The sequence below is a fragment of the Mugil cephalus genome, chromosome 10, assembly GCF_022458985.1.
Source record: "Mugil cephalus isolate CIBA_MC_2020 chromosome 10, CIBA_Mcephalus_1.1, whole genome shotgun sequence".
In the NCBI taxonomy this organism is placed as follows: domain Eukaryota; kingdom Metazoa; phylum Chordata; class Actinopteri; order Mugiliformes; family Mugilidae; genus Mugil; species Mugil cephalus.
Genome location: NC_061779.1, coordinates 14,745,688 through 14,763,096, shown reverse-complemented (window position 1 = coordinate 14,763,096; position 17,409 = coordinate 14,745,688). Strand labels below are relative to the sequence as shown.

General features: G+C 44.1%; 1 protein-coding gene across 5 annotated transcripts in view; it reads left to right on the top strand.

Annotated features, from left to right (window-relative positions):
- Positions 1–7,689, top strand: part of tln2b (talin 2b) — a 75,104-nt gene extending 67,415 nt beyond the window's left edge. For 3 of the 5 annotated variants that reach the window (XM_047595974.1, XM_047595977.1, XM_047595973.1), the window contains exons 51-58: positions 269–374; positions 1,092–1,097; positions 1,547–1,671; positions 3,658–3,783; positions 3,918–3,980; positions 4,070–4,252; positions 4,334–4,459; positions 5,582–7,689. In XM_047595974.1, the coding sequence (XP_047451930.1) occupies positions 269–374; positions 1,092–1,097; positions 1,547–1,671; positions 3,658–3,783; positions 3,918–3,980; positions 4,070–4,252; positions 4,334–4,459; positions 5,582–5,710 (864 nt within the window). In that variant the 3' untranslated portion in view covers positions 5,711–7,689. The remainder of the gene's footprint in view (positions 1–268; positions 375–1,091; positions 1,098–1,546; positions 1,672–3,657; positions 3,784–3,917; positions 3,981–4,069; positions 4,253–4,333; positions 4,460–5,581) is intronic. The other 2 variants (XM_047595978.1, XM_047595976.1) reach the window with 1 other exon arrangement.
- The last annotated feature ends 9,720 nt before the right edge of the window (positions 7,690–17,409 follow it).

The following is a 17,409-nucleotide window of genomic DNA, read 5'->3' as shown; positions in this document are numbered from 1 at the left end:
CAATTTGTGTGTTTTGTTCTTAAACAAAAAATTATAATGTGTTGTTGCTACTTTGCCAGTTGACGAGTTGCTCCAAAGGCAAAGGAAACAAATTGACTTTCCGGAGACGTCATCCGCAAGTCAGTCATTGTAATGCTGAGGTGTATTATAAAACATGTGATCTAGGAAACATGTGAGAAGTATTTTTAGTGGGATCGTGTTCAGTTTCTGACTCATCTCGTCCATGTCCGCATGTCGTCCTCTTGCACGCGTGTGTGTGTGTTTTCAGGTGCTGCAGAAACCCACACCGGAGCAGAAGCAGCAGCTGGCCGTGCACTCGAAGCATGTGGCGGCGTGCGTGACTGAGCTCGTCCAGACAGCTGAGGCTATGAAAGGTGAGGCCACACACAATGCCGATCACACACGCCATACGAGTATCAGCTAGGCTTCACCGCCTTTAGTAGCCGGACTGGAACACATGAGAGCTTTGTATGGTTCACATTGTTTGTGGGACTCAAAAAAAGTAAAAAAAAACTTACATGGAAGATTCATTTTATCAAAGCGTCTGTGCTGTCAAAAAGCTTTTAGCTGCAGATTCTAAATTTTAAAATGACTTTGAGACATCATGTGCCCAGCAGTGTAAAACTGGCAAACATTGAGTTTGAAGCAACTGGAATTCCTATTAGGAGTCGGTTTAATAAAATGGAAAAAAGAAAAAACATGACAGGATTGTGGAGATTGTTAGAGATTAGTCAAAGGAGCTATAATCCCCTCGTGCATGAATAATGTGCGAGTGAGTCAAGCCACCGAACCTGTCTGTGTCCCTAATAAAGATAGGTCATGAAAATCACTTTAGAATATTGAAATCGCCCCGCCGCATGATTGCAGCGCAAAGTGCTCCAAATTAAGCTCTGCAGGACGGTTATGACACAAACATACTCAAGTGTTTCATCTTCTGCACTGCCGCATCTGACAGCAGTAATAGATTGTGTTTGGATGAGAATTAGATTTCAGCGTATCGCCCGAGACACAGCGGGGCTATCCACTTCACCTCTCTAATGTCCCATGTGCTCTCTCCCTCTCTTTCCAACGCTCTTTCCTCGCCGCCTCAGATGGAGGTAAGTGGGATATGGTGTGCTTTTGCTCCTCCAGATCACCTTTCATAGAGCCAGAAGGGGGCAGAGAGTAGACGGCTCCGGGGAGGGGGTGCAAAACAGATTTCCCCAGAGCTCCACATAATCTATGAAAACATCGTTCCATCTGCTTTACCAAGCTGTTCCCAAACAGCTCTGTTTTATGGGCACTTAAAAACCTATAAAAAGACAATGATCCATCAAATGTGTGTTTGGTCTAACTTTGAGGCGTCGCTGTCACGCGCTTCTTTAAACTGTTCTTTGGAGCGCATGGAACGTTGAGCCCCTCCGTGATGCCTGCCCTGTGCGGCCCGAGTGCACGAAACAAAACCGCACGTTCTCTGTCGTGTTTGTGCTGGCGTTGGCTTGGCGAGGCCGCGCTGAAACATATCTCGTGATAATCGCTGTCTGGCCCACGCATCGATCTCTTCCAGGATCCGAGTGCGTAGACCCCGAGGACCCCAATGTCATCGCAGAGACCGAGCTCCTCGGAGCAGCAGCATCCATTGAAGCTGCAGCCAAGAAACTGGAGCAGCTGAAACCCAGAGCCAAGCCCAAGGTAGGGGGCGCCCCGCTCAGCCCTCCCCACACACAACCACACACACACACACATACACACACACAAACCCACGCACAGCTTTTTGCCATCAATCAGCAGGGAAAACGATGTGGGGCGTAGGTAGGAAAAGGTGACACTGCCTTTGAAGTGGAGTCGTCTCTTTTTTAACTGAGCCGCTGTTGTGATATCATTAAAGGAGGAAATTATTCTCTTTGGAACACACACACACTGTGTTGACTCAGACAGCTCGTCCGGCGAGCTAACGTAATCAAGCTTTCTTCAAAGGTATCTCTGGACATTATTTTGAGATGCCTTGCCAGGAGACGCAATTACATCGCTGCGTCTCCGAGTTTATGTTGGAACGAGTTAAAATGCACCATGAACTGTCGTGACCCCATTGTGAAAGAGAGCTTCTTTGTCTTGTGGAACTTATTTCCTCTGTTTTTTATTGCAGTGTCCTCCGTTTGTGTACTAAACTGAGGGAGGCTTTTGCGGCTATCATTCACCCCATCACAAACACACACACACAAACACACACACTTTGCCACAAGGTAAAAAAAAAAAAAACTCTTAAACTCATTATACGCACAGAGAATAGGTGATGGACTGCAGCGATGGTGCTTTTCTTAAAAGTACTTTTACATTGTGTCTGTGTGCGACTGTGCTTGTGGTGTGCTCCGCATGACTGTGTTCTTTGTTTCTCCTGGAGACTTGATAGTCAAATCCTGGTGCTTTCCCTCTCTTCTGCACTCGCCCCCCCTCGTATTATTAGTTCAACCCCCTGTCTGTGTGATATGAACGAGCATATATTTAGCTTACCCTAGTTTTAATAAAGACCATATAATGCTCTGTCTCATACTGTAATTCCACAGCTGTAGACTCCATTTATGAGGACACTTGTGTTTATGAAAGGGGATTAGTGGGCGGAAGGCTTTTTTCTCTTTTGGATGTCGCTGTCTCCCTCTAGTGATCTAATGGGAACATTCATTCATACATATAACTAGTGTAATTTCCTGCATTAATTCTTCTTTTATTTATGCCATAGAAACCAGATGCTGTTTTGTGTCCACTATTTTTTTTAAAAATACATGATTATAGTACAGACATTTGTTATTATTACTAGGATCAGGCAATTTCTTTACATAATTTCTTGGACTTACAACACTGTTCTACCTTTAATGCACTTACACCCAGACAAAGAGATCACTAAGAAAGAACGACATATTATTGAGTCCCTCTCCTCTCCTCTTACCTCCTTCATCCCTCCCATCCTGTAAAGAGGGAGGGCTCCCATGCTCCCTGCATGCTTCCTCGCTCCCTTCCCACCCCCCTCCTCCCCAAGACATTGTAGACCTGGAAGCCTTCTCTGCAGGGCTCTGTCTGATATGTTTGATATATTAGGTTGTTATTCAGTCCAACTATATATCAAACATATTCCTACAGTGTCCCGCCCTGTCTCCAGCCACGTGTGCCTTATGTGTTTATGGAGGTCTTTGGTCAATCGCGCGCTCTTGACTCCTGATGCGGAGATGGCCATTTGTTAAATGTCCCTGAACGGATGCCCCGTGATCTTCATACAGATTTTTTTAGTACGGGCGTGGGGAATGGATCACCGCATCCGGTTGATGCTCTGCTGTTGCTCCTAATGAATCATATTTAATTGTGCTTGGTGTGAATGAAAATTTACATAAACGTCACAGAACAATAGCTACACGTGAGGGCACTCAGCTGATTCAAAGTTGTGTATTAAATTACATTCTGCAGTAAAAAAAAATAAATAAATAATAATAATAAAAAAAAATAAACAGCAGTTGGTGGATATTTTATAAGCTGATTTCAAATGAATATGCAGACACCGTATTACGTCTGGGCCTACAAATAATAAATAATTCAGCAAGTTTTATCCTAGCAGGGCAGTTGAACGTTCGAACGCAACATTAATAATCTTTTCAATATTCTTAAGTCAACATGTGGTTTTCCTTCCAGCAGGCAGATGAGACGCTGGATTTTGAGGAGCAGATCTTAGAGGCGGCAAAGTCCATCGCTGCAGCAACTAGTGCTCTCGTTAAGTCTGCGTCCGCAGCTCAGAGAGAACTGGTGGCGCAGGGCAAGGTCAGTCTACACAGCCTCCTTCTGTGCCGACAGCGGCCACGGCTGGAAAACATAGCCATACATATACTATCCTACATACGCTTTACTGTGCATATGATACAACATGTGCATTTGTTCCTCTAACTCTACCTCAGGTGGGATCCAATCTAGCCAATGCAGTAGATGACGGCCAGTGGTCGCAGGGTCTCATATCAGCGGTGAGTTCTTTTGCAAAGCTACAGTAGAAACCAAAGATGCAAAAAATAAAAAAAAATGCAAATCTAACTGGATTCGTTGCTTCCCGTAGGCACGTATGGTAGCGGCAGCCACCAGCAGCCTGTGCGAGGCAGCCAACGCTTCGGTGCAGGGCCACGCCAGCGAGGAGAAACTCATTTCTTCGGCCAAACAGGTCGCCGCCTCCACAGCTCAGCTGCTGGTGGCCTGCAAGGTGAAGGCGGACCAGGATTCTGAGGCCATGAGGAGACTACAGGTAACGTTGAATCACAAATTACCCAGGGAAGCATGGGCTTTGTGTGTTTGCACACTAACCTGGAGAATATCTCTCCAAAAGGCTGCTGGCAATGCTGTGAAGAGAGCGTCAGACAACCTGGTCAAAGCGGCTCAGAAAGCAGCGTTCGACAAGACCGAGGATGACAGCGTCGTGGTAAAGACCAAATTCGTTGGCGGCATAGCGCAGGTACAATGTTTTTTTTATGAGCCTTGGAGAAGAAATCGCTCCTGCTGGTTTGCGTGCCATTTTCAATGAATGTTTGTACCTCTTGCTGATACGCCGAAATGCCACGGTTGTTTTTCTGAAATTGTGATGAGCTGCCGCGGATAAACAGCCCGTCAGCTTTGTTTCAGATGTGTTTACCGGGTTTGCCTCTTGGAGACATTTAGCATCTTTCTTACACAGCGGAGGATTTGCTGCCCTTTCATCTATGAAAAAATAATCAACGTCAGTTAGATGAGTGCCTTTTTCAAAACGCAACATGAAGTTTTTTGTCTTGATTGGGTTTCTGTCTCAGCTGGTGGTGCATCCCAGCTGTGCTTCATCCTGTCACTTTTTCTGGCTAACCACTGAGGCACTTAAAAAGCATTTCATCCAATAGACCTTTTAATGCAATAAAACCTATCTATCAGCTTTGCTGGACTGTAACACATAAATGCACATATCCTACATTTAAGCAATGGCAGCAGGTAAAATCTCTCTGTATTTCACAGTTTTAAATCTGGTGTGTGTTGTTTCCCAGCAGCCGTAGCAACTGAAACACTTTAGCTACTACAAGCATGCAGGAAAATCCCAGGAATCATCTAAGATAAGTTGATGATGCGCATGTTACAAAAGTAATGCCACGTTTAGAGGAAAAAATTGCGATCTATGGGGTGTTAGAGAGCACAGAAAAGATTGAAGATTTCTGTACTGCAGGTCTAAGCAACTGAAAAGCACGTCCAGTTCTGATTCCTCATAAAAACAAATTACATTTTCAAATTAACTTATTATTAAGTTATGACGGCCAGTGCCATGCTTTCTTATCACTGATTAAAATCCCTTTGACAAATGACCGGCTGGCTAGTAGCATGAGATACCGAAGCGCTGTCAAATATTTTTCTGCTGTGTTTAAATGTGTCTCTCTGCATACTCCGCTTAACATTCTGCCCACTTTATTGGGCACGTTCCCTCCCCGTGCTCGGAGATAACAGGCTGCACAGATGAGAGCTGAGCACAGCACAGCTGTTGGCGTTTCATCTCTCGCTATCCACGGGACGGCGAAGAGTGGAAGGCGCATTTTCCATCAGCTGTTCTCATTCTCCTCAGATCATTGCGGCTCAGGAGGAGATGCTGAGGAAGGAGCGAGAGCTGGAGGAAGCTCGCAAGAAGCTGGCTCAGATCCGACAGCAGCAGTACAAGTTCCTGCCCAGCGAGCTGCGGGAGGATGAAGGCTGATCGACAGAGAGGGCAGGACGTCTGCTGCGCTGATTAGGCCGTCTTGTCGTGGACAGACGTTGCCGATGCTCTATTGGCTGTTTTGCTCCAATATAACCGAGGACTGTACAGCACTTGAAACAGGCCTGTTTGGTGAGAAAAACAAGTGCCTGTGCTCTGTCGTGTATTTGTGCGAGTGCGTGTGTGCGTATGTGTGTGTGCGCGTGTGGTGCGTGTATGTATTTGTCAGTGAGTGTCTACGACATTCAAACTTAAATATGAAGAAGGGTGTTACTATAAGCAAGCTGAGACAGTCTGATGAAGTTGTATGCTAAGCGTATCATTGCTCTGTGGGTGTTACTGACTGTTACAATCGTGAATCACAGATGCAGATGTTCTCTGTCATCGCTGAATGTTCTGTAACTGCCGAAGGCAAATGTTAAGGGTCCACAGCTTGTATTCTAAGTGTAAAAAAAAAAAAAAGGGGGATGTCTCATTTCACCACTGGCTTGCATGTACCATTATGTCTACACATATCAATGAAGCTACTAACCAATAGAGTAGTATATAGAATGGAAAGGCACTTGTATTTTACAAAAAAAAAAAAAATCTGGGGTTTGCTGTTTAACTGGCAAATCTGTGAAAGCAAAGATTCTGATTAATCAAAGTTGTCCAGCTTGATGCCAAACGATGAGCACTTCTGATTGGAGTAATAAAAGAAAATCACGAGCACTGGCCAACACTAGATATAAAGTGTTTATCATTGAAACCAGTAGTTGTTATAGAGCAGACAGGTGTAGTCTGTGTTATTCAGAGAATCTGGACTTTGTGTGACCAAATATGTCTTGCTGCTTGTACCCCGTGTCCCTCCATGTAAGCCCACCAGTCCTTCCCTCACATACACAGAGCTGTGTAAGGAATATATGTTTACATTACCTGTCATGTTTGCTCTCGTCATGTTTTAATTCCAGCTTCCATTTACACTGGCCAGATTTTGACCGGGTGCCCGTTGGACCGTACACCAACACATACACTTGTGTTCCACCAGTCACTTTCTCATCTCGATGAGCGATTCCAGTTTTAGACTCCGCGCTTATAGCAATACAATACACTGAATATTCTAAATAATGAGAGGCTGCGCTGTTGAGAAAATTAGCTGTGTGCAATGATATCGGACTTTTTGCTCTCGAACGAAATGCCGACACGATGCTCTGATGTTTCTCATCACTTTATGCACTGAAGAAAGCGACTAAAAGACGGAAGTAGGGCCATGTCGTTCTGATTGAGGAAACTGATTTAATTGTTGTTTTTCCTTTGTGTGTAATATATTTGAAAATGTCCAACGATTCATCTCCTGGGTCCGTCTATGCCAGTGTGTGGTCTACATTGTGTACTAGTGCCTTACTTGAGTCTGCCCTGCGAGCAGCTGAACATCAGGCTGGGTGGGAGCCTGAGCCTTGTCCTCTCTGGATCCGAACATTATGCCAGTCTTATCCCCACGGGGGTCTTAATAAACAAGGCCTCCCTTGCCATACAGTAAAATGCCTTGGCTGGTGGCCTACCTGCCGACAATGTTACAATGCTGATATCATACAAAGGGCATCTGTGGATACCTTAGGATTCAAAGACTAACAGTAGACTGCATTCAATGAGCATGTGGCAATTTGTGTCTGACATTCATTATGCAGAGTCCTTCTTAAATGTTGAACTGGATAACTTCCTCGTTTCAGTGTCTAACCACTATGAAAAAATCTCTCTCTCTATATATATATGTTTCTATCAGTAAATGTAAGAATTACCCAGAAATATATTGTCTAACTGATTTGTCCGAAGTATTACCATAAACAGAAAAAAAGTTACTAGCTCTGTTCTGAATAGGTGTTGTGCTTTCTTTAACAGACTGCGTTAGTTTTATGATTTGATGCTGTATGTATAATATTTATCTGGTCACAAAAGTATTTTTTGTATTCACCAAAAAATAAAGCATTTCAAACAACTAGTGCCGTTAAGATCGTTATTGTTTTATGTAAAATACGCTTCTTATGTAATTGTCTTTCTACTTTTTGCACAGGTTCCAAGACGTCATCCTGCATTCTTGCCAGCAGATGTCAGTATTATCCTTTGCAGCTCAGTCATGGGGCCGGTGGATGTTTGGAGAAAAATGTCCTAGTGAAAGGACTGGCATACTTAGTCAGACCAAATATGGACATTGTGGATGCACTATTTTTTTTTTCCCCCCTCTTGCTTCACAGACCAGACCTTGAAGTATGCACTGTTCCCCATTTAGATGTTTTGGTCAAGAATGAGAGTTCACAGTATTTCCGTCCTCTGGGTGTACAGTTACACTCCTGAAACCTTTATGGGTGTAATGAGAAGTAGCCTCATGGTGACATATTCTTAGTTACTGGCATTCACTCGGGCCTGGCCTTTTGTTGTGCAGATGATAGAGAACGTATTTCATGCTGAAGCTGATCCTCTGTCCGTGTGGTTCACGCATGAGGTCGCACGAGTGAGTAAAGGATGGTTGAAGGTGGCCGGAAAAATACAGTGTCTTTGTAATGAGCACCATATTTGGCCGTTTGAGTGTTTTGGTCTCATGCAAGGCCGGGCCACACAGTGGAGAGGAGAAACCGAAGCCATGTGTTTAAGAGGGAGTGCCCATCTACTAGCTCGCCCTTTCTCCCTCCCTCTCTCTCTCTCTCTCTTTCTCTCTTTCTCTCTCTCTCTCTTTCTTTCTCTGTCTCTCGCAGTCCTGAGGACCAACAGGATGTTTGTCTGGTTCGTGTTGGCATGTGCACAGAGCAATCAAAACCTCAGTAGATTTATGAAGTAAAGCAGAGACGTGGTCTGGTCGATTTGTTGCTCATATTGTCCTGAACTTTGTGATTTACAAGAATAATTAGTCAGATCTTCAATTTTCCACAAGGAGCACCGTGGTCACAGTGGAAAATACTTTTGCTCGACTACCAATCAGAGCACTTTCTCACGTCTTCCGCCCGAGTCTGTTTCTTAAGCTCTCTGTGTGTTTCTGTCCGTTGACATTTAAAAGATCACATGTCACGCGTCCTGCACATGGACTCCACATGCACCTTGTCGGCACAAGTTCTGATGCCCGATCTGTTTCACCGGGGCACATGTCGCCAACCCCTTTGTGGAGTCTATTGTTACAAAGTCGCACGGGGCCTCGTGAGCGTTCGAGAAAAAAAATACCAAACTTTAGCAACTATGCAAAACAACAACATTACAGGAAAATGTGGACAAGGGAAATTATCGTTGTGTGATTGTTTCTCCCAGATCAGATCTCGGTTTCAGGGATTTCTAAAAATCCTTGCGTCACATACAATGGCCCTTAACACAGCTGAACAGTTGAAATCGCTTTCATCCAAAGTGTGTTATATTTGCTGTGTTGAAAAGTTAGTTTGTTTTTACAGCCCGTGCGGCTTGTGCCAGGCCTAATCCCCTCAGCCTGGCAGCCATTTAGTTTAGGCTTTGTTCCACGCTCAAGTTCTCAAAAAATGAAGCCACGCTAAGCCAAGTGACACTGGGTCAGCTCTCCACTTTCATCATTTCGGAACTAATCTACAGTAAGTTTAAGCCAAGGCAGAACAACAACAAAGTGAAACTGAGAGTTGCCGCACTGGAAAGCTACGCAGTCGGTTGTTATTAATACCCTTTGAAATGTCAATGTTTATCGGTTTCTCAATTTGCCTTTTGGGGAATTGGTTTGTTAAACAGGTTAAGAGGGCATTACGCTGTGTTAAAGCATAGAAAGGGGGAAACAGCCTTTGCCCCGAGCTTTTTTTTTTTTTTCAGTCTATTTTTAGAGAAAAGTGATGAAAGGGGAGGCAAGGTTTGGGGGGGAAACGCACATCAGGAAAGGCTTTTGGGGCAGGGCCATTTGTTCAAACCAGGCTAATTTATTTTTTTGTTGTTGTTGTTGTCCTTAAATGACATTTTACCCTGCCTTTCTCTGCCAGTAAGAGCAAAATTAATATTTGGGGAATGGAAAGGATGTCCTCCTCCTAGTATTTTGCATGTATAATCCTACCAGGAATGTGCTTTGCAGATATATCAGCACAATGAAAGCTGAGGGAGGGGTATATCAGTTGTTTAGCAGTCATGTCAGGCTAAGAAATTCCCAAATTGCTCAAGCTGATAAAACACTGGAAGGCAGCATTGTTTATGGGCTGAATGGCTGCTTGGCTTTGGTCCATTTAGTGCGGAAGTTCTGCATGGTCCCGACCCAAAGATGGTATGGTGGAGTGAAGGAAGAAAGTACTTAACAAACTGTTCCTCCCTGAAATTTCCGGGCTGCTCGCGTTTTCTTATCATGCCGCTTGCTGTTGCTCTTAGCTGTATTTTTACCATTGAGGATGACTTTTACGACTCTTGTGCTCGTCCAAGTTTCCTTCACTTTGCTCCTTCGTGTTCCGGAGATGCCGCTATAGCGTAGAGAGCAAAGGAAGAAGGTGAACTTCATGTAAACACACGTGCACTGCGTTGGCCCTTTAAAAGGCAGAAGAAAAGGAATGAGGCAATATATTACAACGTGATTTTACTAAAGCAAGTGACGTCATCGTGTTTGAGGATGCGTCTTGTTTGGGAACACTCGCATACCGCCGCTCTGCCTGCTCTGAGAAGCGGTGCTGCCTAACATAAACCAGAAAGACAGCAGCTGATGGATCTAAAGGAAACATCTTACTCAGGTCGGGAGCACATGACTATTTTAGGTCATCAGTGGGGTTCTCCCAACATGTTGGCTCCATAGCTTCTCTACTGTATCATCTCTAATTTAGTGACAATAGTAAACGATCTGTACGGGATGCCTTCTGTGTTCTCATGAATTTGGACTGGTTACTGTCCGTGTGCTGTCAAGTTAAAACATAAGAAGATGCAGTAATACTGCTAATGACAAATGATTGATGAACACAGTTGGCTTACGCGCTCTTCTTTTTTAACCGCCCACCCAAAATGTCAGAGTGTCAAATTTCAGAGAGTGTCCCATGTCTTGGTTCGGATGTAATAATACAGAGAGAGAGAATTCCCCCGTTTCCAGGAGATAACAGGTTGCTGGTGCGTTTATGTAAACTGGGCGGGTGAATGTTCATTCTCTGCTGAGTGACATTTCTTGCTGTTGCTTCTCTCAAGACGGCACGGCAGCCCCTTGAGTCGTCATGTAAGGAGGGCGCAGTATTTCCCAGTCAGCAGTGACAGCAGGGCTATATTGGGACTGAGCTGAGACTTAAAACTTGGGTGCTAATTTTGGACACCTCCACAAGCAGCAATATCTATTAAATGGTATCCTCTGACTGCGAACGCATTCTTCCTAAGTCGTTTTTTTCCCCTCCCCCTCTGACTGACTTACTTTAGACTTTCTCTTGGTTTTTTTATCACACCCGAAACACTGTTGAGGGCGAGCGCGCGGAACAGAGGAGCAGACCGTCTCAGACTGTGCTGCCGAATGGAACCGATCTGCAGCGTCTCCGGGGATTTAAGCTGTCTCGAATGAAATCTAACACTCGTCCGTCCAAGCCCTTCTGTCTTAATAAGGAAGCTCTGCTTAACACTCGTTAGATGACAGGCCACATTTCTGTGGAGAGGAAAAGTCCTTGGCTCTTTTTCTTCTCTCAATCCTGCGGCCTCCCCGCCCTGAGTTAAAGCTGAATAAACACCCGCTGCACTTAGTGCTCAGCAGATTTTTCTCAACACTGACGCCAACATTCACAGGATAATTTGGAGTGGGGGACGACTAAAATGAATGATCAGTGCGACTTTAGTCTTACATGGACAGTTTGCTTATGTGCCCTTCCAGTAGTTTATCTTAATGGTGGCGTGTGCCTCTGAGCGGTTAAACAACTACTGTAGATTTGAAGTCGTACTTTGCCTGATTTTGTGCCACTCTGTGTTCAACTATATTTAATTTAATAGTACTGAACTTGAGTTATTTAACATCTGTAGCCACTGGTTATATTTCCTATTAAGAGTTTAGTTGTATTTTTCAAATCAGTTTTAAATCAGGCAGAGTTGTAATTTCCTATTTGACCTCATGGTGTCGCTGTGGAAAATCCCCACATAGGAAGTGCATCCGTTTTCTTCACTGTCACAGTAACATAATGGCACAGCTGGTTCCTGTTCTGCAAATGAAGGTGATAAATTACTTTTTGAGCCTTTCATGGATCCAGGCATTTAAAAGCAGAGCCGTGCAGAGCATGCGTGGGAGATTACATGTTGGGAGTGACACAGGGTTAAGTTCTATATGAGGGACCCAGCTCCTGGAAATGTGTACGTTGTGCTTAGACAACCTCCTGTTCTGTGTAGGCAGAAGGCCTCCCAGACAAGTACTCACACTGTCATTTAACCACGCCATGTAAAGATAGAGAGGGGACTGAATCAACTCCCAAAAGCAGACTGGTGAAAACATTCAGATTTTCAAATAACAATGTTGCAGATGAGAAACTCAGCAGTGTTTTTCCCACGACCACTTAAATAACTGGCTTTATTTGCCTTATTTATAGTAAAAAAATTTGCATAACTTGTGTATTCCAGGGTCAGCAATCCAATAATTTGATATATACACATGTATTGGCTGCAGGGGTTGTGTGGCTGAGTATCTAATCATTAATGAACCAGTTGTTTTTGCATAACTAAAACATCTAAAAACCCCTTCCAACATTGGTCTTTCCCATTCTTTCGATGGGAGTGATAATTTCCTCAGGCAGAGTCAGAGTTTAATTACCTCCTTATCGTGCTGTGTATTGTTATCTCAGACATCCAATGCCCCAGGGCAGGAACTAACCAGGCCACACCAGATGGATGTCTATTTTTCCTCGCGTCTGTGAACTCCGTTGTCTCATGACTAACTCCGCGCAACTGTTTTATCTAGATCCCCAGCTGTGCGGTGAGTCTTAGCACTGGTTGGAAAGCGGTCATGCATCTGATCAAACACGGGGCCACGGACGGGGCCCCGGCGGAAGAATGCAGGTGCCGCAGAGCTGTGGGTTCCTGTGGCATTCCTCTCTTCACGGAGACTCACAGTGACCCAGTCACAGAGCGAACGCCGCCTGCGTGCTTTCAGACAGCCTCTCGGAACCGCACTGGAATGTCTCATCAGCGCGGATTCTCTCACACACTTCACATTATGGCCTTTTTGTAAGCCAAAGCTATGGTCAATTTGGGGTCTGGAACTCATACTCACAAACATGGTATGAGCCCGTGCTTTCTTTTGTGTTTTCATGACAATTACTCTCCCTTGATGAGACTCTGAATAGATGTTGTGAAATTACCAGAAAAGTAAAAAAAAAAAAAAAGTATGTAACGCATGGAGTCGTGGTAACGCGACCGAGTTTCACCATCCGCTTCTTCTTGCCATTGTTTCATCTCCCCGTGCCAGACGGCTCTGACAGGCAGGCTGTAACAGGGAGAACAGTGGCTGAGCTGGAAGTGCATACCACGAAGTTTTATAGCCTTGAGGAGTGGAAAAAAAATATTGAGTATGCCTTTGGACCTCACAAAAAGCCCCCGCAACTTAGCCCTCTCCTCTTGTCTACTTTACCTCGCTTACACCAGAGAGCCCATATATGGACACATATATGAAAGATTTTCCCTCTGTGTGCAAACACGGAAACTTCTAGCCCCATGACACGAAGGGCAAAAGATTGAAGGCAAATATTTGGAGAGAGCTATCCTTAAGATAGAGGACAGCTGTGGGCTGAGATATAGAATCAATCAGGCCCAGCAACGTTTAGCATATGCGAGGGTGAGGATATCAGACATCGCAAAGGACGGGGAGCATTTAAGGCGGTGATGTAGAAGGATGTCTCAACAGCCTCTGAGGGAAGAATTTTTTGGGCTCCTTATCTGGAACTGGAAGAGGTTCAAGCATCCTGTAAACAGCAATTTACTGTACAACCCTCTGGACTTACCCTCCTGTGTACAAATAAACACAAAAAACTGGTAAAGCTCACGGTCAGACGTTTTCACTGTGTTGTTCCAGCATTCGTGCTCCGACATGTATGGCTTTGTGGGAATTTAATTTTACAGAAGGATTGTAGCATGGCGTCCCACATGAACTGTCAAATGAATCGTGACGGTTCCCCCCTAAAAAAAAAAAAAAAAAAATGCCGCCCTCCCCCTGTATTTTAGTCCGAGCTGACTGAGCAGCATCAGATATGGCTGACAATCTTGCCTCTCTGCGCGTCCCCGTCCGAGGGGGGAACACAAACAAACCGTCTGGGAGGAGCCGCGCACAGGCCACAAGTATTCCTCCATTATGACTTCTACCCACATTTGAGTTCGCCGTTCTGGAGGCCTTAACTTTGGGTATTTTTTTTTTCTTTTTTTTTTCTCCACGGCTCGGCTTGTTTTGTCTGCATAAGTGATAGTGGATTTAATGGTCTCAAGCTGCAAACTACTTTCACTTCAACTTGGAAAATCTTAACCTTAAAAAGGGCATTTGTTGAAAACATCAACTTCCCTTTGAGAAATAGCTTTCTGAAACTTTTCAGTGAAGTCAGCCGCGCTACTCCTGTAAAACTGAAAATGATTGTGTGCCTGTGAGAGATTTATTACAGATCCCCGCAGCACGACAGACGACAGATCCTTTCATTTAACAGAAACTATTTGTACTCCGGTGAAATCTTGGCACTGGAAGAAAGATGCCCATCTTCAGCAGAGCACCTGCAGCAGCTGAAATAGATGACCTTTGCACCTGAGGAATGTGACTCGTCGAAATTATGAATTTTTGATCACTTTACTCTCCGTTTCTATGACATAAACAGATATTTTAGGGGATTACAACAGGGCGGGGGGAGGGGGCACTTCCGTGTGATTTACACCCCCAATGACAGAATTATCACCGCACAAAACGACACGAGTCAAAGTGTCACAGCCTCATTTCAGCTATCCATCACGTAAAATACTGTTGCTGACTCTGTGCCCTGGTTGTGGTTAAATGTCCACCTGTGCCTAATGTACCGGGTTGAATCCTCCCACTACCAGTGACTATATGTCAGTGGAACATTACTGTGAATAAACCCATCCTCTGTGGGGCATGGACTGGGCTTGGGTTACAGCTCGGGTTGCATCCTCCCTGAACCCCCTCTCCATTTTTGCTATTCTAAATGACTATGACCGTGCATGGAGCTATCTAATAGCTACAGGGGTAGCGTCCCAAAGAGCAAAGACGTTTTCCCTCTATATATATATCTGGACGATGTCTGCAGAAATCTCCAGATGGTATTTGACAGGGAGCGTGCCAGCACTGTACTTCTTAGAGTTTCACTCGGTGGCCGTACACTTAACATGGAGGGAGAGCCGCCCTCGAAGTGTCCTCGCTGTTGTGTGTTGACTGCACTCAGTAACAGAACTGAAAAATAAACACCGGTGTGCTTAAACATTGTAGGTTTGCGTGAAAGCTTGCCATTAATCCCAACAGATCTTTCTCACCAGAGTTGGACTGCTACCCGCCATGAACGACTCCTAAATGTCTGTCCCAGTGGTCCTCTCATGCAAACATGCTTTCAGCCAAGTAAAGCTCAGCTCCCCCTCAAGTGGCAACTGAGGAGAACCGGATATTACTTATACACAGTGGGTTGTCACCATAGGCCTGTGTGATTAGAGTTACGTTGTGAGAATCAGCATTAAAGGCTGATTTGTGTCATTTCATCGGAGAACGAGGACAAACTGTGTCTCATGGACGCAAAGCTATTAAGTTGAAAATCCGCGAATATAGTCCAGCAGTTGTTATGGATTTCAGGATTTTGAAAGTATAATTTAACCCGTTCTCTGCTTTTCTGCCAGCATTTATCCACTATTACATCTATATATACTCACCGTATCCCCATAAATACTTCTGCGGTCTCACATAGTTTCGCCTGCTTCCTGTATATCATCATCATTTTAACAACCTTGTTTATAACCTTGTCTTGCCGTAAAACTCTCTCAAGGTTGGAGGGTAAAAATAATGATAGCATAGTGGATGTGAATGCAAATTCTGCTCATTGCTGCACCTGTCTCCCTCAGCTGTCACCTCATGTAGGTAACTGAGTCTCAATACAGAGAGATGGCCAGAATTCCACTGTGCAGACCAGATCTGCACAGAAAATGATCAACAGTTGTCCGTTTTCCCACAGTCAAATGAATTCATCACCCGTTCCCTCGGCTGCTCCTGCCTCCAAGGATGGAAATTAAGAAGATTCCTGGCTCCCGGATGAGCTCATAAAGGCAATAAAGTCTTCACTAATGTGATGCTTGGCAAGGGTGTAGGAGAGAAAGAAAAGTGTAGTCTTAGTCCCAAACATTTATGTGCTCATCATTCATAGTGTTCCTACGAGTTAAATGTAATAGGTTTAAGGTTTCAGTCCCAAATCAAATGATACAAGCAGTGCATGGAAGAACACACGCTTAAATTTCTATGCTTTCATCGGCTGTTCTGGTTAGAGGCTTTAAAGAGCTTGAGGAGCAGATTTTTTTTTTTTTCCAAAGCACAAAATTATATGTCTATATTTGCTTTTTTTTTTTCTTCGGCAGCCATAAAAATGAAGGTCTCTCTGGAGATGTGGTGGCTTTCTTAAATGCCTTAAGCCTTAAATACTCAAAGAGTTTGTCATTGCGTTTCTCAGATCACCCACGATATAGGAAAATTAAAGAAATCTTTACTATGTTTTACTGTAAATTCTGACTCAGCGTGGGCGTATCTGTAATTTTCCAGCGGAGTGCATGCTGGAGCGCTTTTCAATAGCCTCTCGATCTTACATCAGTCAAAACAAGCATATTGGACCCTGGGCTATATTTAAGGCACCAGCGTGTTAAAGGAAAGCATCATAATGGAGCTTATTTTCATTCCCAGAATGCCACAGGAAATCTAGCGTGCCTTTCAAATGCACATGGTGTTCAAGATAGTAAAGATCAAATTACGAATCAGGAAGAAGAATGACTTCGCCTTCACTAGTGAGACAAGTAATTCAGAAAATGTTAATCCTGATTCAAAACATATAGAGACTGTAAAATGCTCTCAGAATAGCATCAAATAAAGAAACATTCACAACTATACATGTGAAATGTAGCATATCTTAATGTGTACTCTGAGGCCTCATGCTAATTTTCCCAGATGTTATATTCTAAAACCACATGTACAGTAGCCTTTTGGGGTGGGGGGTGGGGCTTGGGGGGAGGGGGGCAGGCGTAGAGTCCGTGTCAATCACAATTACACAAAAAGCGGTCCATTAAAATATAAGCTTGTGCTAGATTATCTAAATGTTTGTTTCTATTATTGTGCTCGTCAGTCACGTCCCAAAATAAAACTGATGCCCAAATGAATCTCACCCCTCTTTGGTTTTGTCATGTTTTAATTTTAATCGAATAAAGATCAAGATTTTTTCCCATTGCCACCTTCAGGCTTTCTCTGGAGGTTTCAGGCCAGTTTACATAAAGCATATTGAGACAACTTGTTCTGTTATTGACCCTATATATATATATAAATACAATTGAATTGAACTGAACTGGATTGAAATTGAGCCGCGACAATAATCTATAAAACAGACCAAAGCCTGAGCGAGGATTATTTTAAGAGATGTATCTAATGGCTTCAGACCTCTTGGCACTGTGTCCCAGATCCATATTACAGACCAAGGCAGGTGTGCGAAAGAGAAGGCGATCCTAAAAATATCCTTGAGAATCTCTGTGGGGGCTTGGAGACACTCGGGGTGTCCTTGCCACTGCAG